We start from the raw sequence: 27,555 nt of genomic DNA, 5'->3' as shown, positions 1-27,555 counted from the left end.
GGGGTCACAAAGAGTCAGACACCACTGAGCAACTAACACTTTCACTTCGAGTTCTGTTTCTGCTGAAGACCATAGATTTTAATACACTTTATTTTTAACTGTCATTTAATTTGAACTATTTTCCAATTTCCCTTATTATTTTTTCTTTGATAAATACCTTATTTAGAAGTATGCTATGTTATTTCCATATATTGAGGGTTTTTCTAAATACCAATGTCTAATTTAGTTCCATTGTGGACAGAGGACATATGACCTCAGTCTTTTTAATTTTTTATATTAAAGTATAGTTGATTTACAGTGTCATGTTGTTTCAGATGTACAGCTCAGTGGTTGGGTTATACATATATATATATTTTTCAGATTCTTTCCCCTTACAAGTTATTACAAATTCTTGAGTATAGTTCCCTGTGCTATGCAGTAGGTCTTATGGTTCCAGCTGGTTTTGGGTGCCAGATAGTTTCATTGTAGAACATCTTGAATGAAGAAAATGGATCTTCTTCCACATTTGTTTTCTAAACATGTATCTCTATAATCTATATTTTCTAATTTATGACTGACTCATGAAAATGAAACCTTAGCTTTTATTTAATTTTTATAGCAGATTGGTTTGGTTTAAAATGTAATACGTGTGAGAGATTTTAAAGTGCACCTAGCTAGGACTTCCCTGGTGATCCAGTGGTTAAGACTTTGCACTTCCAATGCAGAGGGCGTGGGTTGGATACCTGGTCTGTGAACCTAAGATCCCACGTGCGGTGAGATCGAAAATAAAAATAAAGATATAAAGTGCACATAACTATCTGAAATGTTCATGGTGTTTTAGTGAAATGAGGCTTGGATGTTCATTAATAATATTTTAATTTATATTTTTTTTGACTGGGTGATCCACTGAAAGGAAACAAAAAAGTATAAAAATCAAAGAGTATAAAAATTTACTTTTGTCCTCCTTTGGTAAGGCTCCCAGTTTTCCCTCTCCCCATAGATAACCACTGTGTTGTCTTTTGTGTCTTTTGGAGAATGTGTGGTGTCTGCGTGTCTGTCTGTGCACACATATATACCTACTAGCACACAGAAAGGAGACTTTGTTTTCCATTCTGGCTCCTGGTGCTAAAGTTGCATTTTAATAATGTACTTGTATGCATCATTCTTAATTCATTTTGTAGTCTCTGTAGGCCTGGAGCTATTTTTAAACATCACATCATCAGATTATTGGATCTGCTGCTTTTACTTTCTCAACAGAGTAACGTTAATGTGGTTTTATTGTTTTATAGAAAGGATTCATTTTCTGGAAATTGGTCTCGTTAAATATTTTACCATTGCTAATTTGATTTTCTAGATGTGGCTAAGCATTTTGTGATTGATTCTTTTGCTAGCTAAGTGACTAGCTCAGGAATTAAAATATAAGAACCTGATAGGAAATAACATTCATGGTTGTTTAAATGTGCTTTTATTCTCTATCCCTTTCTTTAAAGCAGTAGGGTATTCTTGAAGATACATGTGGGTCTTCAATATGTTTGCGAATAGCATTGTTAGACCTAACTACTTTGATATTTTGTTACATGATTAATTGTATTGTTTTGGGAGCTTGCTTCATCATACCTCATTTTTATACTCTTGTGTTCCAGGCAATGGAAAGAAGCAAGTTTCCAAGAAAAAAACTTCAGATAAGAAAGGAAGACATCAAAGGGAGTGGCCTCAGTATTCTCCTCTTGAAGATATTAAGCAGCGGAAAGTATTAGACCTCAGACGATGGTAATCGCTAAAAATTGACCTTTTTTACCTAACTACAGTACCACTGTCATACTTAATGAAGTTAACAAATATTTGCTTAGTATCTCATTTTTGGGCTTCCCTGGTAAAGTGGTAAAGAACTCATGTGCCAATGCAGGAGATGTGAGTTCGATCCCTGCATCAGGAAGATCCCCTGGAGATGGAAATGGTAACCCACTCCAGTATTCTTCCCTGGAAAATACCAGGGACAGAGGAGCCTGGAGGGCTGCAGTTCATGGGGTCCCAAAGAGTCGGACACGACTGGGCTGCCCAGCACACACATAGCGGTCCTCGTAAACCGGAAGTTAGATGTAAAGACGTGATTAGATTCTGGTTGAATATTTGGGGGCAAGAATGCTGTCTTGGTGACCTTGCGTCCTTCATACTGTATCCCATCAGAAAGTATGTGGAGTCTGCTCATTCAGGATTAGAGGCTCTAAGAGTGATCACTGGATTAAGGGGGCCACAGCGTTAGCCACACTGTCAGATTCCTTTCTTCCCTCTGTAGCCATCAAGTCATCACACTGTTGACAGTGGCATTGAGCTAACATCTAGATAACCATCAACTTTTTACCTAGTGTCACCAAACCCACTGATGACCCCTGCCTGAATCCTGTTGTAAAATGGAGATTTTTCAAAATTCTATCCTTTCTTCTGCCTTTACTAACTGGCATTCCTTTAATGAGAAGATCTTCCACTTAGCAGCTGGGGCTGTTTGATGGCCTTAACATAGAGGTACTATTCTAAAGAAAAGGATGTTTAAGTCATGATAGCTTTTAAGTACTACTAATCTGTGACTGGAGGTTTTAAAAATTCTTTTGTGTGATGTTTTAGAAATATTCGATTTCTTTCTCTTATTTTATAAATATTGGATGCTTTGCTGTGGGCTGAGTGCAGAGAGGCAGAAAACAATCTAGTTGAGAAGAGAGAAAAGTGTCAAATATCTCAGGAACTTGGCCAGATGATGGGTGGGTATAAACAACCAACACGAGAGGAGGTAATGATCACTGAAGCGCTTCACAGAGGAGCTGAGGCTTAAGAAAGGAAAATGAGGAAGTAGAGAGTCTAAAGGTCTTTGAATGGATGGTAGCAAAGTGTCTGGCAGGGTGGTAATGAAGAGTAGACTGGTCTATCTGGAGTGAGGTTCAGAGCAGCTAAGAAACTTACCCAACATCACATGGCAAATATGTAGATCTTGCCTTGAAACTGAAGAGAATTGGACTCCAGAGTCCTTGTTCTTTCTTTCTAACAGCTTCCACAGTCTATTTCTTGGATGTCAGGCTAAGGGTTTAGAACTTTTTTCTGGGGTAGAGATAATCCACTGATGCTTTGTTAACAAAAGTGTATCTTACAAAGATAAACTGGTAGACTGTATTGCAGAAGTGACACAGATAAAAAACATTAATTTTAGTTTCTTTGGAGCGAGGTTTTATGCATTTTGTTCTGGATCCCTTTGACTTATATAACCACATATATGAGTAATTATTCTTAATAGTGTAACATAAGGCCATAAAGACTTGGATGAGGAAAGATAGATGTGAGAAATAACCTAAGGGGAAAAATTACCTGGATGACAACCATATTTCCTGGAGAATGTTATAAGATTAGAGATGGAATGGAAAGACCCACAGGAGATAGTAGAATGTCAGTAAAAGTTTTAAGCTGGTCATGAACAAGACCAGTAAACAAGTTTGGACTGAGGAGGAAGTATGAAAAATCTTAACAGTGCCTAAACTTGATCCCAGGGATTTGTGAAGACGTGTGTAAGATGGAGGAGGGAGATTGAAACGTGACAGAGTAAGGTCTTTTTACTCCACTCGTTCCCTCAAACCCATGAAAACAATAACAACAAAATGAAAAGCAGGAAATCCTCTATCTTCCCTGAAACAAAGAAATAGCAACGTCCCCAAACCATCAGCTCTAATACGTACTCATCAGATCCCATACGTTCTGTATTAACAGAGGAGATACTGAGACCTCATAGACTGCTGCTGGCCTTGAACAATGCAGGTTGCTCTACATTTCAGGTGACATCCCCGAACCGTTTGGTGACTCTGGTTAAATCTCGGGGTATGAGCCGTGGAGTGAGAGGGGAAGAATCTGAGTTTCTTTGAGGAGATCCAGGTCAGCACTACAGAAATGTAGGGAGGGTTGCAGAAAACACTGTGCTGATCGCTACTTGATTATCGTGCCCCCGGTATGCCAGCTGAGGACTCCGCCTCTAGGGATTTATAGGAAAGGTGGTGCTTACAGGAGGGCAGCACCGGCCACACACCTCCTGATTTCAAAACATGTTACAGAGCTGCAATAACCAAGATGGTGTGGTGCCAACATAAAGACAGACACAGACCAATGGAACAGAACTGAGCTTAGAAATAAACATTCACGCAAATAGGCAAATAATCTGCAAGGGTGCCGAGACCACAAGATGGGGAAATGATAGTGTCTTTGGAAAATGGTGCTGTGATATCCACATGCAAAAGAATGAAACTGGACACTTACTTCATGTCATACCCAAAAATTAACTCAAAATTGGTTAAAGACCTAAATGTAAGGCCTAAAGCTATAAGATTCTAGAAGAAAACATAGGGGAAAAGCTTCATGACATTGGATTTGGCCGTGATTTCAGGGCTTCCCTGATAGCTCAGTTGGTAAAGAATCTGCCCGCAATGCAGGAGACCTGGGTTTGATCCCTGGGTTGGGAAGATCCCCTGGAGAAGGGAAAGGCTACCCACTCCAGTATTCTGGCCTGGAGAATTCCATGGACTGTATAATCCATGGAGTCGCAAAGAGTCGGACAGGACTAAGTGACTTTCACTTTCACTTTCTGGGTTATGACACCAAAAGCACAGGTAACAAAGGCAAAAATAGACAAACGGGACTACATCAAACTTAAACATTTCTGTGCACCAAAGGAAACAATCAGTAAAGTGAAAAGGCAGCCTACAAGGTGGGGGAAAACGTTTGCAGATCATGTATCTGATAGGGGATTAATATCCAGACAATATAAAGAATTCCTACGGCTGAAGTTGCAAATAGTCATACATGTAGCTCAACTAGGAGTTTTCTTTGAAATTTTAGGAGTTGACATCTAAATTTATATATCTGTAATTTTTTTTCCATTTGTCTGGGTGATATTCACTTTAGTTGTACTTAGCCATCATTCTTAAAAAGCGTGATTTATTGTTATGCATTTATAATGCATACATGCTCAGTTGTGTCCAACTCTTTGCAATCCTGTGGACTAAAGCCCTCCAGGCCTCTCTGTTCACGGGATTTTCCAGGTAAGAATACTGCAGTAGGTTACCATTTCCTCTTCCAGGAGATCTTCCTGACCCAGGGGTTGAACCTGCATCTTCTGAGCTCCTGCATTGGTAGGAGTGTTCTTTACCACTTGAGCCAGTTATGCATTTATAATGTGTTTAACAAATATGAAAATACTTTAAATGGATAAATATTTAACATTGGTTTAAATGATCAAAGTTTTCTTTTCTTTTTTTTTTTTTTGTTAATTGTTTATTTATTGAGAGACTTTCTCACCCCAGATAGTCATAGTTTCATAGTTCAGGAACACAGGAAAGTGACAAACTTCCATGGAACTCAACCAAGAAATCCTTTATATTCCAAATCACTTTGCACTCTGAAAAATACCAGCCTTCCTCATCTCCTCAAAATCTTTCATGGAATCATAATTCCTGTAGAAATCTGCATATGCCTTCTTTCTTCGTTCAGCCACAGCAAACTTATATAAAGTTGCAAACCCCAGGGAGACCATGAACGCTCCAACAATATGAAATCGCAGACGTTTGGCCAGGAGGCCACGCATCTGAGGTTTTGCCAGAGCAGTGGACATGGTAGTTCTCCTTCTCGGCGGCTCAACCGCAACGTCCTTCTAGCCTGATGGAGAAATGGGACCATGATCAAAGTTTTCATGATGCTAACATGCTGAGTTGTCATGAGTGTTATGTTTCTATGAGTGTATTTTGTGTTTATTCAAGTGAAGAAAGCAGTCTTATTTTTTCAGGTACTGCATAAGCCGACCACAATATAAGACTTCTTGTGGCATCTCCTCACTAGTTTCTTGTTGGAATTTCTTATATAGCACAATGGGAGCTGGAAAGTAAGTATGATAATTGATTACTGTCTCTAAACTCCAAATTGAGAAGTTATTTGGTCTTGCTTTTGCTATAATGGAAGATTTTGAAATATGGAATAATGAAAGATTTTTTAAAATATTCTTTAAAAAAAATGTATTTATTTATTGTTTGCATCAGGTCCTAGCTGCAACGCACATACTTAGTTGTCCTGCAGAATGTGGGATCTTAGTTCTCCGACCAGGAATCAAACCCATATCCCCTGCATTGCAGGTGGATTCTTAACCACTGGACTGCCAGGGAAGTCCCTATAATGGAAGATTTTTAAGAACAGATTTTTTAGAAATTGGGGGAAAACTGCCATATTTTGTTTGAAACCTTTTAGCTAAAAATATATGCATGCATTGTTTTTGATAAGATAAAGATTTTAAATGTTAGTAAAACTGTAAATCAGACAGACATAGTAACACTGGGACAGGTTGCATTTGCATATGATGGAAATTGTCAAATGAAAGGCCATATTTCTTTTGTAGTCTTCCATCCATCACCCAAGAAGAAGCTTTACACATTTTGGGCTTTCAGCCTCCATTTGAAGATATTAGGTTCGGCCCCTTCACTGGAAACACGACACTTATGAGGTATGAGGCCCGTGCTTAGAGGAAGACCTTATTTCTAGTTCTTCAAAATTTTAATTTTGTAGGTGTGCATTGATAGTAAACCATGTATCTAACTGTTCAAACCCAACTTCTGATAGATGTGCCAGACTTGGGCTCTGCCTGAATTTTACTGAAATTGGAATAGCACTTTCTTTGTTATGGAATTGTTGCTATGAGTGAGTCTTCTTGTTATTTTTCAGGTGGTTTAGACAAATTAATGACCACTTCCATGTAAAAGGATGCTCATATGTTCTATATAAGCCTCATGGGAAGAATAAAACAGCTGGAGAAACTGGTAAGTAAATACATAGAAGATTTACACACACACACACACACACACACACACACACACACACACAGGTATATGCTTTAGGATTCATCTCAAAGATTGGTTTTGATTCATGGGATATGCTGTAAACTCTAAATACAGTCTATCACTCTATCTAAGAGGAAATCGTAATAGATAATATTGATGGTAATATATAGAGTACTCTTCAATATACAGTTTAATATCTTTTAGTTCTTTTTCTCTTTGAATGTAGAACTTTTAAAACTTTATGGCATGTCATAAACACTGCTTTAGCACGGTGTGTTTTTTGGGCCCGTGGGGTGTGTGTGTGTGTGTGTGTGTGTGTGTGTGTGTGTGTGAGAGAGAGAGAGAGAGAGAGAGAGAGAGAGAGAGAGAGAGCTTGCTGCTACTAAAATCCTTTCCGGAAGCAGCATGGAATTTGCAGTTCCTCTTCCTGAAAGGGAATGCAAGGATTTTAGAATATTTGATGTTAGACTGGTGTAATAATGTATAACAACAGGACAACGGATTGTGAAAGTGACACAGTTCTGTTATAAAAGGGTCTTGGTTGTTACAGAGAATAATGCAGCCGATCCTCAGGATTGTGTTAGTTATGTGCTAGTTAAATAATTTGCATTATTTGAACATTTCCATTTTTAAAATTTCATAATGACCTTTTGACTTTACGATCAGAAACCTACCACACAGTGTTAAAGGAAACATTCTTCCGACACTTGTCAAAAGGGTAAGGAAGACTACTGAAGACTGTTGTAATGGGGAACTGGGTCATGGGAGAGCAATCGGGCTCCACCTGGAACAACAAACCAACTCTCAAAGCGAGGGTTCCATGGATGGAAGGTTATTAAGAAGAGACATCAAGGGTCCTTGCTGAACCGGTCTAACAGGTCTTATCTCAGGCAGTCTAAGGGTTCGGCTTTAAGAGTGAAGGATAAGGACCTTGATCTGGTATCCAGGTTGGGGATTCTCTCTCAACTGACTTTGGCAGAATTTTTGCTAAAACTGGATTCAGCCAGGAAGGACACAGAAGCCCAAGGTCCAAGCCCAGCTAAGAGGAAGGCTCAGCAATGCCTTACTTGAGATAGGATATAGGTGGGCTCCAGGCTGGGGAATTTATAGTCAGTCAGCTTCCTCTTTGCATTTCTTGACATCAGGGACAGCTGGGCTCCCATTGAGGAATTTACACCCAACAAGAAACAGGATATATAGCCAGTCTTTGTCTCTTACCTCAAGGGAATAATCATAGCAAGGACAAACAAAGGAACAAACCCTGTCTGATAAGGGAGCCACTACCCATGCGCAGAAAGGCTCCTTGGAGTCAAAAGTCAGAAGATAATTCCAGGCCATAATGAGTCATGCTCCTCCCAGAAGCCTTCACTTTGAGTTCCATCTTGGCTAGGGTGTGTGTGCACACCCCAGGGGAGGGTCCTGAGACATATTAACTGGGGCGCGTGGTGGGGGTGGGGAGGGGGACAAAGCAAGGTGATTGGCCTGAGGGAAGACACTGATCTGGAAAACCGCCCCTTTATAAAGGATTTTAACTTCCTAAAGGCACCACTCTCTCTCTGAGTTTGCCCATGTGCCTTTCCCCATGTACTTTTCCTTTCAATAAACTTTTTACTTTACTCTTTATCTTCTGCCTGCTCGCCTGAATTTGTTCCTGACTAGGCAGGCAAGCCTAGGAACCTTAGCCCTAACTGCTGGCTCCTGTGGCCCGGTGGTTAGGAGTCTGGGTCTGGGAAACTAAGCCCCTGTCTTCAGCGAGCACTTGCTGCCGCTTCCTGCTGCGTGCGTCCGAAATCAAACTGACGTCTGCTCAAGCAGAGTCTTTGTCCGCAGAGAGAGTTCCTGGTTTACCAAGATCAAGGACTGAACGCAGAGTAACGGTGAATAGATAGGGTCTATTTCTGTTGCCTTTTCGCAGGCGTATCAAGCTGCTTGTGAGTCAGGCAGACTTGGAGTCTGCATATTGGTTTCTGCACATACTGGTTCTGTGATCTGAGCGAGGCGCTTAAACTCTCATTCGCTGAGCCAGTGTAGACCTTGTCTCCGTATTCCACCCCACAGGGTCACTGTGAAGGTAAAAGGAGATGTATTTGTAATATACTTAGTCCCTTGCTTGACAGAGTAAGGACTCGATACATGTTAATTTTATTCTTACTGACTGAACTCTGTGCAGTTGCAGGGGGCCTTTCTCCATGGAGCTTCCCTGGCGGTGCAGACAGTAAAGCATCTGCCTGCAATGCAGGAGACCCGGGTTTGACCCCTGGGTCAGGAAGATCCCCTGGAGAAGGACATGGCAACCTACTCCAGTATTCTTGCCTGGAAAATTCCACAGACGGAAGAGCCTGGTAGGCTACAGTCCATGGGGTTGCAAAGAGTCAGACACGACTGAGCAACTTCACTTTCCTTTCCTTCCTCTGTGAAAAGGGGAACCTGAAATGTTGTGTTAATAATTTTTTCTCTTTCCATGGAGGCTGTCAACACAGCCTCTCTCAGTAATTGATCAGGCAATGAAAAACTAAGAGAGGATGGACTTTGCAGCACACATCAGCATTTTTCCTTTGAGGAAGAGGCTCTTCTCTCCATCCCTCCTCTTTTTTTTTTTTTGATGCGAGGAGAGGAATTGTTGCTATAATTTCTTCAAATGAATTTCAATACTGTATTTTCCCAGTTTTGTTCTTGTTTTCAGTTTCCCTATTACAAGACTTGACCCCTCACTGTCTCTTTTTCTATGTGTGTTTTTCTGAAGGATAACTGATTCATCGATCCAGATCAAGATCCAGATCAAGATCCAGTGATCTTCCTCTTCCAGCCTCAGTGGTCCTTAGCAAGCCCTGCCTTATGTCTGACACTCAAGATTCCTCTTAATTTCTGTAATACTGGTCATTTTTGTCTGTTGTTTGGCATTTGGGGTGTGCAGCCTTATATGAAGTTGCGTCTTTTTTAATGTGTCTGCCCAGTGCCTCGGTCATAGGGACTTCCCTCAGTAGCCCTTTGATTCTAAGTATGATGCTGTTGCTGCTGCTAAGTCGCTTTAGTTGTGTGCTCTCTGACTTTACCCATGTGACCCTTGGGACTTCTGATTGTATTCCCAGTGGAGAGTGTTAACCTGTGTCGAGCAGAAGTTGTTCCTGTTCCATCTCATTGTAGAAGACCGAGTTGCAGAGATAGGCTTTTCTCATTTGTCTCTGGAATATTCAGTAGTGAAAACCATGGCCAGTTGTTAGTGTGCATTTAAAAAAAATACTTTGAAATGTATCTTTTATTTGTTTAGATTTTTTTTGGTGGGGTGCCCTGTGGCATAGCACGTGGGATCCCAGTTCCCCAGCCAGAGATTGAGCCCACACTGCCTGCAGTGCCAGCTCGGAGTCCTAACCGCTGGACCACCAGGGAAGTCCCATGCCTAAATTATTTTTAAGGACTCTCAGGCCTGTTTTCTTCAGCAGCCTTTACATTTTCCTGGTGACTACACTTCTTAGATTTTGGAACTCCCTCTTTTCTGGTTGACATGCTCATTTCTTGTGGATCTTCAGGAAATGTGAACTGAGCTTGTGCACACTCGGTCACGTCCAACTCTGCGACTTCATGGACTGTGGCCCGCCAAGTTTCACTGTCCGTGGGATTTCTCGGGCAAGAATACTGAAGTGGGTTGCCATTTCCTTCTCCAGGGGAGCTTCCGGACCTGGGGATTGAACCTGCGTCTCTTGAATTGGAAGGCGGATTCTTTCCTACTGAACCACCTGGGAAGCCCTCACTCATGGAATAAAAGCAAAATCCAGGGATTTTAACAAAAATTAACAGATTTGACTGTGAATATGAGTTGAAGCATTTTTGTTGTTGTTGTTGTCTTTGAGTGGAAGCATTTTTTAAGAGCTGTATTTAATAATGACTCAAAAATTTTGTTCCAGAAGTTGTCAACATTAATGTCAAACTATTGGTTCACTTATTATTATTCACTTCCTATTACTATTACTTATTAGAGTAAAATGTCAAACTGTTGGTTCCCTTAGTTACCAGCTTTTGTGCCAGGAACATCTAGATTCATTTGTTTTTTATAGCTAGCTTGAAAATTACACTAACATTCATGTATTTCGTTTTTATTCTTCTAGTAGATACCTTTGCCCTATCCCAATGTAACTCGTGTATACGCTCACCCTGGCCCTTGCTACTGGTTAACTACAGTGTCCTAGTGCATCTTGAGTGGACTGTGCATTTATATTCTGTTTTCCTCATCTTCTGGTTTTCTCCAGTTCATATTTGACACAAGATCGGATCAATCTTTTCTGTGTGTGGCACTAATATATCCTTTCCTACTCTGGGGACTCTGTAGCTTGCTGAAAGCATCAGGTCCTTCGTACCATCCCAGGCGAGAACAGATTGGTCTTTCGATACTGTCCTGCATGATACCAGTTGAATTTAGAAGATTCAAGGGTCTAAGAACCTTGCAGGATGATACTGTGTTGCTAGATTACAGAATCTGGTTCTTGTCTTTGAAGGTATAAAAATACATTTTGATAAGTTCTCTGGAGTTCTGTTCTTATAGAATAGACTCTTACTCAGCAGGCTCACAGAATATCAGAATGCTAATATATTAACTGAGAGTGGGAAATATAGTACCCAAGGCACCAGCGTTCTCTCAGTGGCTGCTCAGGACACACACCGCCCCTCAGGGACCAGTGGGCCAGCACATTCTGGTAGTTTTGGTCTGCTTTCTCTACACCGTCCGCATCATGGCTCTGCATCTGGCAGTGGCTGCTTTCTCACTGAAGTTTCAGATTCTTGATATCCTCTGGTTTAGACTCCACATAGTCTGAATTTAGTTTCCATCTCTGGGTAGCATCACTGTCTTGGATGACTGCCTTAATGTACTAAGTGCTGTGTTTACTGTCTTTTGTTTCAGAAGGTGACCTTTTTCTGACTTCACCCTGCATTTCTGGGGGTGCCCTCCCTTCTGGACCAGACGATGTGCTCTTCCCTATCCCCCTCCGGTGCAGTAGTGTGGTTTTCTCCACACGCCCCTTCCTCTGTCTGGGTTGTCAGAATCCTGCCACTTGATTTTGTTCTATCCTGAATGCCACCCCCTTCTTGATTCCTTAAACCCGAGGTGCTCTTTCTCCTTTGAATTACACCCCCTTTTTTCATGGCATTTTTTCCACCCTATATCCAAGTCACCTCTTTTATCTTCTCTACGAGGGCAGCTTGAGGTACTGTGCATTCCTTGTCTTTTGTTTCCTTATGGTTCCTGATATATTGGGTTGGCCAAACAATTCAGGTTTTCCTGTTACAGAACTGTCATGATACAGCTTACAGAAAGGCCTGAACGAACTTTTTGGCTAACCCAATAGTTGGTAGCTGTTCATTAATTTGCTTCCTGGATTGAGTGCAATAAAAATTTCCTGGTAACCTTAGACCAGTGGCTCTCGAGATGTGACGCCTGGATGAATATCAGCATCACCTGGTAACATGTAAGACTTGCAAATTATTGGTCCCCACTCCAGATCTACTGGGTCAGTCAACTGACGGGGTAGGTATCAGAAATCTGTTATTTAACAAGCCCTTCCTACTCAGGTTTGAGAACTACTGCTGTGGCCTTTCTGGACTTCCCAGGTGGCGCTAGTGATAAAGCCTGGCAATGCAGGAGATGTAAGAGACATGGATTTGATCCCTGGGTCAGGAAGATCCCTTGAGGAGGGCATGGCAACCCACTCCAGTATTTTTGCCTGGAGAATCCCATGGACAGAGGAGCCTGGCGGGCTACAGTCAATGGGGTCACAAAGAGTCAGACACAAATGAAGTGTCTCAGCATGCACATGGGCTGTTGCCTTTCTAAAGAGGTGCTTTAGACCATACTCCTGCTTCTTTATCAGGAGTATGGTCTTCCATTGACAGGACACTCAGTGATTTTTCATTCTGTGCTCAGCTGAGTTCTGGGAATTCTATGGCGGTGCCTCAGGGCTGGTGAGGGGAGAGGGGTGAGCCCATGGATTCCCTACCTCCTTTTGGGCCACAGTAACAGCTTTGGTCCTTTTTATGAACTGGCCTGGCATGTAAACTTTCCTTGCAGAAGGAGTTCCATGTCAAAATAAATCTGAATATTACTGATCTGAATTAGAGGTCAGCAAACAACAGCCCATGAGCATGCAGCCCATTTTATAAATAGAGTTTTACTGGCACATAGACATATCCATTTGCTTCCACACGGCCCATGGCTGTTTCTGTCTGTGGCTGCATTCAGCTTCAGCGACAGAGCTGAGTAGCAGCAAGGGTGGTGCCCTGATCCAGGGCTTCCCCGGTGGCTCAGCTGGTAAACAATCTGCTTGCAATGCAGGAGACCCAGGTTTGATCCCTGAGTCAGGAAGATGCCCTGGAGAAGGAAATGGCAACCCACTCCAGTATTGTTGCCTGGAGAATCCCATGGACGGAGGAGCCTGGGGAGGCTACAGTCCACGGGGTCACAAAGAGTCAGACAAGACTTAGTGACTGAACAACAACAATCTAAGTCCATCAGAACGTTGTCATGTACTTTGAAATAATAACAAAAGACATACCCAAGTAGCATGATCATTACTCCATAGAAGAAAACCCACCTCGTGTCCTCTGGAAAACGAGGACATAGTCGAAGAGTATTTGTAGCAGATGAAATAGTATGAATATTAACGAGGGCAAGCTTTCATTCCTATCTCATTTGCCCCTGAATATATTCCAGACATTAACGTGACTCCTATTCATAATCACAATAAGAAAATCAACTGTTCTAGATTATATTTGACTTAAGGAGGGAAGTGTGAAATAAAGATTTCCATTAAAAAGCTACAATAAAGTTCTTTCACAGGAAGTTTTAGTTATCTGGGGTAACTTTTTATTTGGCATTTTCACAATCTGACAGATTTCAAGAGTTCTTCCTAAGCCAGTTATGTGTGTAAGAATCTTTAGTATTTACTGGATTTATGAAGAGTCCAAACCTATTTACATTTGCTTACTATTCTGGAATATATCTACGATCAAGTTCAGCTATGGAAATGAAATACTGAGCATCTTCTGGATTTTAGTTCTTAGAATTCTTCATTTAGAACTGTCCTTGGGTGTCAGTTTTTAGTTTGTCTGGGGAACTCAACCCAAAACAGCCGAAAGACTTATTTATCATTATGAAATAGAGATTGTAGTAGAAAAGATCACCTTGCATGCAGGAATGCACATAATGGAGTAAAAATCTATAGTGAATCTATGAGTAAAAATCTCCTAGCTGAAAAAACCTTGGACAAAGAGTTTAAGAGAGAAATGTTATGGTCTCCATGGAGCTCACAAGTTGTGTGTATCTGTGGGGGCTGGGAGTGGGCACCCACCTTCTTGGCACTGTTACAGCCATTGACCAGCTGTTCTTGGGCTTCAGCTATTTCAGTGGCCAGAAAGTCTATCAGAAAAGCCATAACTTGCAAGTTTTCTTGTACTTCAACCATTTTTAGGATTTCCCGTCTTAATGGGCTATTTGTTCATGAATAATTTAGCTTCTTCCAGGAGATGCAAGTTAATGAAACTTCAGTTAATAGCTTTAAGTATTGAGTGGTGGTCAAGACTGGTTTCTTATGTAATACTTTTGAAATTACTTTGTAACTAATTCATGCAGCCATCGGAAAGATACAAGGAGAAGCAGTTATAAGAGGATGCGGTGGTTCACCAGCCAGTCTCTATAAAGATGTTCTTACCACTTGGCTTGTGAAAGCTGTTCCTCTAATTTGGGTGATTTTTGTAGAAAGGATTGTAATGTGTGTTAATGGGAGAAAGTTTTCATCTTTGGAACTTGTTTGGAGTTTGTATTTGTCCATATACTTCAGTGGTTTCCAAATTGGGATGTTTGCATATGACAGCTATGCAGAGTGATCACCGTGGTCTGAGAAGAATGTATTTGAATGTCCATATTTTAATCTAACTAAAAATTCCTATTTTTGTGTATCTTTTATATAGTAGTCAATATACATAGTTTATAAACAAACATGCTTATCATGGACATTCTTACTTAGAAATTTCTAGTGACAGATGTGTACAACCAGAGAAGTTGAGACCCTTGCTATATATACCAAGTATTAACTTTTGTAGACAAGCATGTGTGTTATTTGAAGGTTTTGGTAATCAAGGACATATTTCAGTTATTTAGTTTGCTATTCAGTTTATCTGAATTTCAGTCTAAAGGGTAAAATTGAAATCCATTAATTAAAATCTATCAATAGTTATTCATTTTTTCCACAGCAATGTCCATTTGTACCAAGTAATGTCTCTTCTGCCTTTGAGTCCTTAACTAGTTGTTTGTATAAAGTATAGACAATGCATTATGGTCCCTCAGTTGGTTTGTTTTTGCTTTTTTGTAGCTTCTGGGGCCTTGTCGAAGTTAACTCATGGATTGAAAGATGAATCATTAGCTTATATCTATCATTGCCAAAATCATTATTTTTGTCCAATTGGTTTTGAAGCAACCCCTGTTAAGGCAAATAAAGCATATAGGTAAGTATTTTTATATTTTATGTGCATACTTTACCAGGAAAATATATTGTTGAAAGCATTTATGAAATATTTGGTTCATTAGACATTGGAAGACTTGATGATTTTCTTTCCTTGCACCAAGTAAGACTATCCTTTTAAACACTGTAGCTTAATCTTTTGCAGAATTTTGTTCAGTTTATTAGGCTTTTCTCAGGATTCCCTGGTGGCTCAGTGGTAAAGAATCTGCCTGAAACGCAGGAGAGGTGGGTTCCCTCCCTGGGTCGGGAAGATCCCCTGGAGAAGGAAGTGGCAACCCACTCCAGTATTCTTGCCTGGAGAATCCCATGGACAGAGGAATCTGGCGGGCAGTCCATGGGGTCTCAAAAGAGTCAGACACGACTTAGCAAGTAAACAAAAGCATTTTGTAACAAGGGATCAAACCCTACCCTAATTTATGCTTCCTCTTTAATGGCCTTTGGAGTTTTGTTCAAACCTTAACTCCAGTTCTATTCTAGTGCTACTGAATGCTATTTCTGCATAAACCTCAGTGTATGTTTTATCAGTATATAATTAAAGTAATATTTTCAAGGGAGTGAATGACTTTATGAAGCTTACTGTGAATGTATTTTATATCTAGCAGGGGTCCCCTCACACCACAGGAAGTAGAATATTGGATCTTAATTGGAGAATCAAGTAGAAAACATCCTGCTATTCACTGTAAAAAGTATGTTAACCCCTCCCTCTCCACTTTTTCTCAATTTCTGCTAAAAAGCCTGTTGGAATTTTAATTAGATTAGAATCCATAGAATCCATAGTTTAGTTTGGGGAACATTACATCTGAATAATGTGGAGTCTTCTCTTTATAAACACAGACTTTATCTCCACTTAATTAGAGCTTTAATTTCTCTTGGCAATGGTATTTCTCAGCATAGAATTTTATATATATTTTGTTAAAAATTTTTCCTAAGTGTGTATATTTTTTGATGCTGTTGTAAATTGATTTAGTTGAAGTAATAGTTGAGTTACAATGTTTTGTGAGTTTTAGGTGTACAGTAAAGTGATTCAGTTATATATATATATTTTCAAATTATTTTCCATTTTAGGTTATTACAATATTGAATATTGTTCCTGTAAGCTGATTTTTAAAATATCTTATCTCAATTATTTTCTGGTAGTATACAAAAATACAATGGATTTTTCTATATAGGCCTTAAATCTTACACCTTTATCAAATTCAGTTGTTAGTTCTAGTAACAGATTTGAAATACAAAGCAATTTGTAATTGTTTTGGATTTTCTACACCATCAATCATGTTGTTTGTAAATAAAGGCATACTAACTTATAAAACTTTTGAAAATATACTTGACTCCAATTAAAAAGAAAATATGGAATGTTTCCACATTAGCCTGCAGGATGTCACTTAACAGGTTGATATATATTTTTATTTCATATGGAGAGTAATCATTTTTAACCTTGGCATTAGTTGGATAAAGAGAACTGTCATTAAAAAGAGGATTTAGGGAAACCTAATAGATGAAATAATCCTCTGATGGGAGAAGTAATGCCACGGTACTGTTGTAGCAAATTGCTCACGTGAAAAGTTCCATTACTTTTTTAAAAGTATTTTGAACTGAAAGAAAATTGTGCTTTATTCTTCCTTAACAATAGATGGGCAGATATTGTTACTGATCTAAACACTCAAAATCCAGAATATCTAGATATCCGGCACTTAGAGAGGGGACTGCAGTACCGAAAGACAAAGAAGGTAAGAGTACCAGTGTGTGAGAAAGTATTTCTCAACTGGCCAAAATGCAGTTATTTTACTCAGCACTCTAGGTTGTAAATAACAGAAACCCAGTGCATACCGTTTTAGACCAAAAAGTGAAAATTGAGGACACGTGTCTTTAAAAGGAAATTTACAATAGCTAGGACATGGAAGCAACCTAGATGTCCACTGACAGATGAATGGATAAAGAAGTTATGGTGCATATACACAATGGAATATTACTCAGCTATAAAAAGAAACGCATTTGAATCAGTTCTAATGAAGTAGATAAACCTAGAGCCTTTTATACAGAATAAATTATGTCAGAAAGAGAAAGACAAATATGATATACTAACACATATATATGGAATAAAGAAAGATAGTACTGATGATTCTACATGCAAGGCGGCAAAGGAGACAGACATAAAGAAAAGACTTTTGGACACAGTGGAGGAAGGAGAGGGTGGGATGATTTGAGAGAACAGCACTGAAACACATACATTACCATATGTAAAATAGACAGCTGGTGGGACTTTGCTGTATGCTGCAGGGAAGCTAAAGCCGTTGCTCTGTGGCAACCTAGAGGGGTGGTACCTGGGTGGGAGGCGGGAGGGACGTTCCAAAGGGAGGGGACCTATGTATACCTGTGGCCGACTCATGTTGAGGTATGGCAGAAACCACCACAGTATTGTAATTATCTTCTAATTTAAAATAGAAATGAAAAAAAAAGGCAAGACGTTCAGCCGGGTGCCAGGCAGAAATGTTACCAGGGGCAGGCAGCTACTCTGTCTCGTTCTCAGCTGTCTTTCTGTTTGCTTCCTGAAGATCATCGCCTTTCAACTTAGGTCTCCCTTTCAGAAGAACAGTCTAGACTGAGATGGGCCTGCCTCCAGCCCAGTTCTGTAGTCGGTGGCCCAGCTTGAGTCAGGTGCTGACTACCCGGGCATTAACTGTGGCCTTGGGGCAGAGTCGTGTTTACAGACAAGGCTGCTGGGGGCCATTCTCAGGGAATGGTATGTTCTGTCGGTTGAGGAGACAGCCCATTGCTATAATCCCACTAACATGTAAAGAACACATAGCGGGGAGAGGAAGAGGAATGAGCTTGGTGTTTGGATTAGGCAATGTGGGAGGGCCAAGTGTGTGTGAGAGGTAGAGAGGCATATGGGGGTGGGGAAGGGGTCTTGGGTCCTGTGGACATTGTTATATTTTTGTAAAGGCAGCTGGTCAGGAAAGATGCTGGGTAGTGTGATCTGATGATGTTGGAAAGGATAAATACTATTTAGATGCAGGTAACTGCGGGAAAAAATCCTATGGACAGAGGAGCCTGGTTGGCTACAGTCCATGGGGTTGCGAAGAGTCAGTGCAACAGCGCACATGCACGAAAGAGGGAAAATAACACAATTCGTTGGAACCCACAGATTATAGTATAACTGGTTTCCTAGTGTTTTCTGAAGCCAACATTTTTTTTTTCTTTCTTTCAGGTTGGAGGAAATTTGCATTGCATCATAGCATTCCAGAGACTTAGCTGGCAAAGATTTGGCCTTTGGAACTTTCCGTTTGGAACCATTAGACAGGAATCACAGCCTCCAACACATGCCCAGGGAATTGCCAAATCTGAGAGCGAGGACAATATCTCCAAGAAGCAGCACGGGCGCCTGGGCCGGTCTTTCAGTACTGGTTTCCATCAGGACTCGACGTGGAAAAAGATGTCCAGTATCCACGAGAGAAGGAACAGTGGCTACCGCGGTTACAGTGATTACGAGGGGAATGACTGACCACGCGCGTCCCCACGATGGGTGTCACACACACAGCTGGTCGGGGCAGGACTGCGTTGAGGCAGTACGAGATTTTAAGTCTACGTTAAATAGTAACAGATCTTGTGGGGCAAAGCATAACCTTGTAGTTCCTCCAGTAAATAAGTTTGTATATGAATAGGATGGGTGATTTCAGGCATATAAACAGATAAGCACAGATTTTTTTTTTTTTGTCCTTTTAAAATTAAGAGTATATGAACATTCTGGACTGTTTTGCAAAGTCCAATAAAATTACATATAAACAAATCAGACACAATTTCATTGAATAGCATCATGATTTGAAATACTTAAGCATGAAGGGATTTCTCATGGCTTGACCCCCAGATATTTGTTGCAGTTTTATTCCTAAGTTCAAAATTTAAGGTACTCACTCTCTGCCCTTTGAAAAAAATTGGGGCTGTTGACTTCTAGTTTTTCTCTCGTGGTTAAAGCTCATTTCAAATAATTTAGTGAGTCTAGAAATTCCTTTCTACGTGTAGTGGTATCTTGCCTGCCTCGTATTTTTCCTGATTAACTTTCTCAGGATTCTCAATAAAGAGGCAAAAGAGAAAAGACTCCAGGCACTGATCTTTTCTGCTGGTGCAGATGGGTGACTTTGTGCATCAACTCAGGTGTTCTGGACTTTCTTGGTATGTTGTTGTTTCACACTGACAAGAACTTTAGGTCTTGAAAGACTTCTATAAGTCTGCAATAAACTTTGGTTTAGGGATAGAGTAAATGAACAAGTGGGTCTCCCTGATGGCCCAGTGGTAAAGAACCCACCTGCCAATGCAAGAGTCATGGGTTTGATCCCTGGCTTGGGAAGATCCCCTGGAGATGGAAATGGCAACCCACTCCAGTATTTTTGCCTGGGAAATCCCATGGACAGAGGGGCCTGGCGGGCTACAGTCCATGGGGTCGCAAAGGGTCGGACATGACTTAGCGACTAAAACAACAAAATAACAAGTGGCATCTGAAGTTCCTACACCCAAAGTAACCTTTGAGATGAGATCTGATATTTGACTGGTCCCCCAAGATGGAGTCATGTGTTGATTAAAAAAAAGCATTAAGGATGCGTTAGGACTGCCCATCACTCAGAGGGCAACTATCCATATTCCAGGCTCTGAGCTCTTTCCTTTTGTAAAACCATATAGACTATTAGCTATTTGAAGTGAGTGTGTAATCGTTCAGAACGTGTGGATTTCATGCATCTGAGCTCCTGTCCAGTTGCTGCCAGTTTTTCTTCTGCTGCCAACCTGTGACTCATGAACAACTAGGATCTCTTGTTCTTTCATTCCAGGGGCTGTTCTAGGACTCCAATCAGTAACTTGATTATTACAAGGTGCTGAATATGTTGGTAACCATATTGCAATACACCTCAAGGAAAGGGTTCAGATTTTTATTTTGAAAATATTTTCATTTCCTTCTCTTTTGAATTTTATATCCATGTATCCACTCAGATACTCCTAGCCTACAGAAGGGGATATTACGAAATGGGCATTTTTCTGAAGAGAATATTTTGCTTGAAAGGCAAAGGACTGAAAGAGATTTGTAGGTTGTTGATTTTGTTACTTCATATTGGAACTTTTAAGAAGTTTTCATCAATAAAGTTTTGTTTTCTACTTTTAATCATGTGAATGTTTTGAACTTTTAAGGATGGAATGGCCTTATAATTTGAAGTATATGACAGAAGTACATGACAGAATTTGTCAATTCTGCCTGAGTAGCATAAGAAACATCTTCTGACTTTTATAATCAGTGAGACTATAGGCATATGTCTGTAATTTTAGATTTTTGTAAGACTTTATAACAGGAAATAGAAAATGTAATTATTTAGCTTGAACCAAATGAAACTGTAATTTCTGGAGGTCAAATCTGGTTGATTTCATATAGCTCAGCCAAATACTTCAGAGAAGAGGTTGGTAAAGAATGGAGATGAATGCAACATAAAACAGAGAACACAGTGACATCTAGGAAAGGAGGATGAGTTTATACATATTGCCTATTGGCCACAATCAACACTTAATATACATGGTCAATTGATAACTTGGTTTACAAGTTTGGCAGTTACGAGGAGCACACTGAGGTTTACAGGCACTGCTCTTCCAGAGTCTGTAAGCAAGTGACTGCATGTTGCTCTTTGAAGATTGGTAACATTCCTGTCATAATTTCTTGGTCAGTTTTTCTTAGGGGTCTCCAGAAAAGCAATGAAAGTTCATATTACTGGCTCGTTACTAACTAGCTGTTATCATCTTGGGCAAGTTACGATTGTTTTTCTTGTGCATAATTCCTCATTGAATAAAATGGGGATAATAGTACTTATCTTACAAACTGTTTTGAAGAATAAGTTAATACGTGTAAAGTGTTTTGAACAGTGCTTTCTAGATAGGAATTGCCATTTAAGTGCTTGTTATTTTTATTACTAGCCTACATAATGTGTATTCTGTCAGAATCTTGATAGAGAGCCCTTTGCTGCTGTTGTTGCTAAGTCACTTCAGTCGTGTCTGACTCTTCGTAACCCCAGGGACTGCAGCCCACCAGGCTCCTCTGTCCATGGGATTCTCCAGGCAAGAATACTGGAGTGGGTTGCTGTGCCCTTCTCCAGGGGATCTTCCCGATCTGGGGATTGAACCTGCATCTCTTATGTCTTCTGCATTGACATGCCTGCATTGGCAGGCAGGTTATTTACCACCAATGCTGCCTGGGAAGCCCTTTAAACAGCATCCAAAGGAACCAAATCCTTATTAATCAAATGAACACTCCTCAGTTGATGTTCCTTCCAAAATACATTTTGTATCCAAGAAATGTTGCTCTGGTTTTACAAGCACTTACAGTACTCAAATGCTCACACTGACTACTTGTTTTTACCTAGCTCTCAGGTAACTTCATTTAGAGCAAATCCTGAAAGTGTTCTTTCTCCTGCTACAATGCCCCATCACTAGGACAAGCTGGTGCAGCAGCTATAATACCCCCAAACTTGCCTTCCCCAGACACCAGAGGGGTTCAGGCGAGGTGCTCTATGATTCAATCACATTCTGTATTTCAGTTTTACTCATGGTGCTCTCCCCCTCCGTCTTTCACTCAACAAACTAACAGGAGTGCCGTTACCTACTAAGTGCTTCATGTGAAGTCACTGATCTCAGAGAAACTGCACAAGAGAAGTGGCATCTTCATTTTATTCAGATTCTCAACACTGAAGAAATGTGCCCAGGATCCTAGCTGTGTCAAACAAAATGACAGATTGGTAGCTTACACAGCAGACGTTTATTTTCTCATAGCTCCAGAGGCTAGAAGTCAAGATCCAAGGTTTGGTTTCCTCAACCTTCTTGGCTTGCAGGTCGCTGCCGTCTCCCTCTGTCCTCACTTGGTTTTTCCTCTGTGCAAACAGCCTTAGTGTCTGGGTGTCCAAATTTCCTCTTCTAAGGACACCAGTCAGACTGATTAACTTACCCTAATGGCCTCATTTTAACTTTAAGAAGGCCCAATTTCCAATCGGTCACATTCTGAGATACTGGGGGTTAGCGCTTCAACATTTGAGTTTCAGAGGACACAATTCAGCCCATACCTCAGGATTATAATATGGCTCTGATGGGATCTGAACTAACATTTGCCAGACTCGTGAGAAAATTCAATAGGGTGCAAGATGCCCTGCAGATTTAGATCTGAGGCTGGGAAAGTGGTCATTTACACAATATTTATAGAATTCCTGCTAAATATAAAGAGTGGAGTATACAACAGTCAACAGTTGTTGGTTCCAGTAACTTTACAATCTACTCTGTTGGGCGGAGGGAGACAAAAATAGGTAATTATATTAATTCCTGCAAAATACGTTTAGGAACAAAAGTTCTGCATATAATTTTACATATGTAGGAAACGCAAGTAAGTACTTTATCAGGATTAGCACTGAGAGAAAATTAGTTGCAACTAGGTCGCAGGGGTAAAGAATCTATGTGACACAGGAAATGCAGATTAGATCCCCGGGTCAGGAAAATTCCAAGCCAGGAAATAGCAACCCAGCCCAGTACTGTTGCCTGGGAAATCCCACCGACAGAGGAGCCTGGTGGGCTACAGTCCATGGGGTTACAGGGTCTGAGGTGACTGAGCAACTGAGTACACAGGTCAAGGAAACTTGGCTACTGGGAATCATCTGTTTGGGCAAAAAAATAGTTTTGCTAAAAACTTACTTTTGAATCATTCTTTTCACTGATTTTAATCTAATTTCAATAGTCCAAGTCTGAACCAATAGGTACGAAAAGGCTACCATTCATTGACTACTAGTGGTTAAGTACTTCACAAATATTATCTATGATCCTTGCTTGAAACAGTTTGCAAGACTGCTTCTATGCCCACCTATTACAGATGAAGAAAGATGTTTTGAACAAACCTGATCTGAGCAATGCTAAACACCATAAGTGGTCCAGTGGGGGTTTGAATCTTAGCCTGAGTGTCCAATCCACCACCTTTACAGGAGCTACTCTGGCAATGCGTTTCTTGTTTCTTCTGACCTACAAGCCTAACTCTTAAATCCTGAAGAAAAATGTACTTCAAGGGCTAAGATTTTAAACCATATTACTATCTGGTTACTACAGATTTTCAGATAATGACCTACTTATTAATTAAAAAACATCAACCAAAGCTTCCACCTACTTCTGTTTTATTGATTATGCCAAGGCCTTTGACTGTGTGGATCACAACAAACTGTGGAAAATTCTTAAAGAGATGGGAATACCGGATCATCTGACCTGCCTCCTGAGAAATCTGTATGTAGGTCAGGAAGCAACAGTTAGAACTGGATATGGAACAACAGACTGGTTCCAAATAGGAAAAGGAGTATGTCAAGGCTGTATATTGTCAACCTGCTTATTTAACTTATATGCAGAGTACATCATGAGATATACCAGACTGGATGAAGCACAAGCTGGAATCAAGACTGCCAGAAGTATCAATAACCTCAGATATGCAGATGACACCACACTCCCGGCAGAAAGGGAAGAACTAAAGAGCCTCTTGATGAAAGGGAAAGAGAAGAGTGGAAAAAGTTGGCTTAAAACTCAACATTCAAAAAACTAAGATCATGGCATCTGGTCCCATCATTTCATGGCAAATAGATGGGGAAACAGTGGAAACAGTGAGAGACTTTATTTTTTTTGGGGGGGGGGGGGGCTCCAAAATCACTGCAGATGGTGACTGCAGCCATGAAAGTAAAAGACATTTGCTCCTTGGAAGAAAAGTTACACCCAACCTAGACAGCATATTAAAAAGCAGAGACATTACTTTGTCAACAAAGGTCCTTCTAGTCAAGGCTATGGTTTTCCCAGTAGTCAGGTATGGATATGAGTTGGAGTATAAAGAAAGCTGAGCCCGGAAGAATTGATGCTTTGAACTGTGGTGTTGGAGAAGACTCTTGAGAGTCCCTTGGACTGCAAGGAGATCCAACCAGTCCATCCTAAAGGAGATCAGTCCTGGGTGTTCATTGGAAGGACTGATGGTCAAACTCCAATACTTTGGCCACCCGGCGCGAAGAATTGACTCACTAGAATAGACCATGATGCTGGCAAAGATTGAAAGCGGGAGAAGGGGACGACAGAGGATGATAGGGTTGTACAGCATCACCAACTCAATGGACATGAGTTTGAGTAAACTCCGGGAGTTGGTGATGGACAGGGAAGCCTGGAGTGCTGCAGTCCACCGGGTTGCAGAGTTGGACACGACTGAGCGACGGAACTGAATTTAAAGCTTCCACCTTTCTGTTATTGCCTCACGCGAAAAACAATACTTAGCATTACGAGTTTTCACAACTGGCGGCAGACTGGGAAGAAACCGATGCTAGAAAAACTCGTACAAACCCGTAGCTTCTGAAAGAAAACGCTTTGCGTACGGTTTCAACGTTTGACAGAAACAGGAGGCCTGCGTGGATAAGGCGGCCAACAGGCTTGTAAACCATGAGGCCGAACCACCCCCTCACTTCCGGAATGCATCGGCGCAGTGGATATACGTCATCTTGGGAGCCGGGACTTCCGCCCTGCGCGACGCATTAGATGGCATCCGGGGAGCTCCATTTCCCGTGCGGAACGCCTGAGCTTGAGAAGATTGGAGTTTGGGAGGAACTTTTTCTGGCTGTTAAATCTTGCCTGCGCCGTCCCCTCACCCTGGTCGTTCGCTGAGAGTGCAAACGTTTGGGCCAGAGCGCTGGAGGAGAAGAGGACTTGCCCCTCCGCGTCGCCAGCTTTCTCTGGTCCCATTTTTCTTCCGCGAGGCCGTGTCAGCTTCTGGGACGTCCCCGTTTCGCCGGGGCCGGTTTTCCCTGGACAGCTGCGAGCTCTTGGTTTTCCTTCTTTCCGAGTGGGAGCCGAGAGTACTCTTCCCGGGCCCAGGGCGGCGGTGCAGCCGGGCGGGGAAGACTTGGAGTGAAAAGCCGCCCGCGACACCGAGGATACAGCTCCCTCATGGGAGTCCAGGGGCTCTGGAAGCTGCTGGAGTGCTCCGGGCGGCAAATAAGCCCGGAGACGCTGGAGGGGAAGATCCTTGCCGTGGGTATCCTTTACGCGGCGTCGGCGCTGGGGATGCTCGGTGGACGCCAGGGTGGTTGTTGTTAGTTTTTTTAATTGAAGGATAACTATTTTACAGAATTTTGTTGTTTTCTGTCAGAGATCAACGTGAGACGCCTGGGCTTTTTGCTCACAGTTTTCCTGGGGCGCAGAGCGGCATTGGTGCGATGAGGGTCTCAGCCCGTGGGGTCTCACGCCAGCGGGGGAGGCGGTGGCGGGGAGTAGTTATCGGATCTTCCTCAGGACGCTTCCTTTCTCAGTGTCTGCTTTCCTCCCGCGTTGCACTCACAGCTCCCTGGCTTGGAGTCTTAGGCCCAGCGCTCTACGCTTCTCTACAGTTGTTTAATCTGGGAAGTGGAGGTGATAAGTCTCTGCACATAGAGTCGGTGGGAGGAATAAAGGAAATATTTAAATGAAAGGAGTTTAAAAATAGTGTCTGGCACTGTTAATACTGTAAATCCTGAAGATGTTGTTCCGGCTGGGAGGTCAGCCTGGAGAAAACGAAGTCGACTCCCTGCCAGTAGTTTTGCCAGCCATCCTGAGTCTTGCTCCGTTTATATTTGTGAGAGGAAGAAAAACGTGTGCGGACATGTTTTACATTTTCTTTTTTTTTCAGTGACATTGCTTTTTGTTATGATTTTTGGAATATGAAATTCGTATGGTACAACACCGCAAAGATTTCAGAAGGTGTACAGTGCATTATTCTCTCAGCCTCTGTGATGGATTTGTTTGTGTGCGTGTTTGGCTGGTATTATCTTTAGAATTAAATGTTTTTTCCTGGTTACTGAAACAAGTGAAAGCTGTTTCTGAAATTTTAGTATTTTTATTCGTTAGGCATTCTTTTTTCTGTTTTTATCTTTATTTTCTTTTTCTGAGTGTCTGTTCTGTTGCAGAAGCTGGTGGTACCTTCCACCAGTTCCCTAAGTGGGGACATGTGAGCCTAGGAACTCCATGCTCTGTGGAGAAGACAGCCCTGCAGTAATTGCTGTGGTAAATGCACTGTCAGAGGGGGTGGGGAACACTGGTAATTTTTTTTTAAGTAAAGCAGGACGATGATGATGAGGTTTATATATATATTTTTACAATGTGGGTAATTTTAAAACACATCCGTAATGAATAGTGGCTTAAAAGTTTTATGCCTGGTACCTTGGGGCGAAGGTTTGTGTTTTTTTAAAGTACACGAGCTGTTGCTGCCCTCTAGTGGTTCATTAAACCACTGCTTTCTGAAGGTTTTCTCCTTGGAACTATTAATATGTATCCATAGGAATGAAAGCAGTTCTCAGAGCAGGAACCCTTAAAACGTCAGCAAAAATTTATATGAGTTTACATTGCAACCCATAATTTGTAAAATGTATTCAGGTTTTTTGGCTTTATTTGTTAATGAAGAAATTACTGTTGGCATACTAGGTTCATAATTTATTCTTGAAACCCTAAAATAAATTATTTGGTCTTTTTACCATTTCCAGCTGAGCGTCTTGTTTATTTACACAATATAAATGTTCGTGTCAAATAATAAAGAATTAATTAAACTTTCGTCTGTTATGGACCTTAGCATTTGTAAAATACACTTAACTCTATTATTAACAAAATATTACACTGTTTAGACCCCACCTACAATGTGGGGGACCTGGGTTCGATCCCTGGGTTGGGAAGATTCCCCTGGAGGAGGGCATGGCAACCCATTCCAGTGTTCTTGCCTGGAAAATCCCCGTGGACAGAGGAGCCTGGTGGTCTGAAGTCATGGGGTGGCACAGAGTCAGACGTGACTGAGCGACTAAGCACAGCGTGTTTAGTAGCCTGTGTTTCAGAAGGTTCATATCTAGTTCCAAGGGATAGCAGAGTGGAGAGCTACCGATCTGAAATTAGATTTTCTCATTCCCTGTGGCTCAGATGGCAGAGAAATCTGCCTACAGCGCTGGATACTCAGGTTCAGTTCCTGGGTCGGGAAGATCCCTGGAGAAGGGAACGGCAGCCCACTCCAGTGTTCTGGCCTGGAGAGTCCCATGGACGGAGGGGCCTGGCGGGCTGCAGTCCCTGGGGTAGCAAAGGGTCCCACGCGACTGAGTGACTTAACACTCTTCATAAAATTGAATGAGCTCAGTAGAAACTACTCCACCTAATACAGTGGTGTAGCAACTGGAAACAAG

At 41.3% G+C, this 27,555-nt stretch overlaps 1 protein-coding gene across 2 annotated transcripts in view; it reads left to right on the top strand.

Moving 5' to 3' along the window:
* ERCC5 (ERCC excision repair 5, endonuclease) overlaps positions 1–27,555 on the top strand; it is a 60,902-nt gene that overhangs the window by 9,220 nt on the left and 24,127 nt on the right. Inside the window, exons 3-10 of one of the 2 annotated variants that reach the window (XM_070471430.1) lie at positions 1,623–1,749; positions 5,792–5,887; positions 6,395–6,499; positions 6,718–6,812; positions 15,191–15,323; positions 15,940–16,026; positions 16,971–17,067; positions 18,549–18,780. In XM_070471430.1, the coding sequence (XP_070327531.1) occupies positions 1,623–1,749; positions 5,792–5,887; positions 6,395–6,499; positions 6,718–6,812; positions 15,191–15,323; positions 15,940–16,026; positions 16,971–17,067; positions 18,549–18,780 (972 nt within the window). Of the gene's footprint in view, positions 1–1,622; positions 1,750–5,791; positions 5,888–6,394; positions 6,500–6,717; positions 6,813–15,190; positions 15,324–15,939; positions 16,027–16,970; positions 17,068–18,548; positions 18,781–24,860; positions 25,395–27,555 lie in introns of those variants that run through there. The other variant, XM_070471429.1, reaches the window with a different exon arrangement.

The sequence above is a fragment of the Odocoileus virginianus genome, chromosome 8, assembly GCF_023699985.2.
Source record: "Odocoileus virginianus isolate 20LAN1187 ecotype Illinois chromosome 8, Ovbor_1.2, whole genome shotgun sequence".
Classification (NCBI taxonomy): domain Eukaryota; kingdom Metazoa; phylum Chordata; class Mammalia; order Artiodactyla; family Cervidae; genus Odocoileus; species Odocoileus virginianus.
This window is presented reverse-complemented; position numbering and strand designations above follow the sequence as displayed.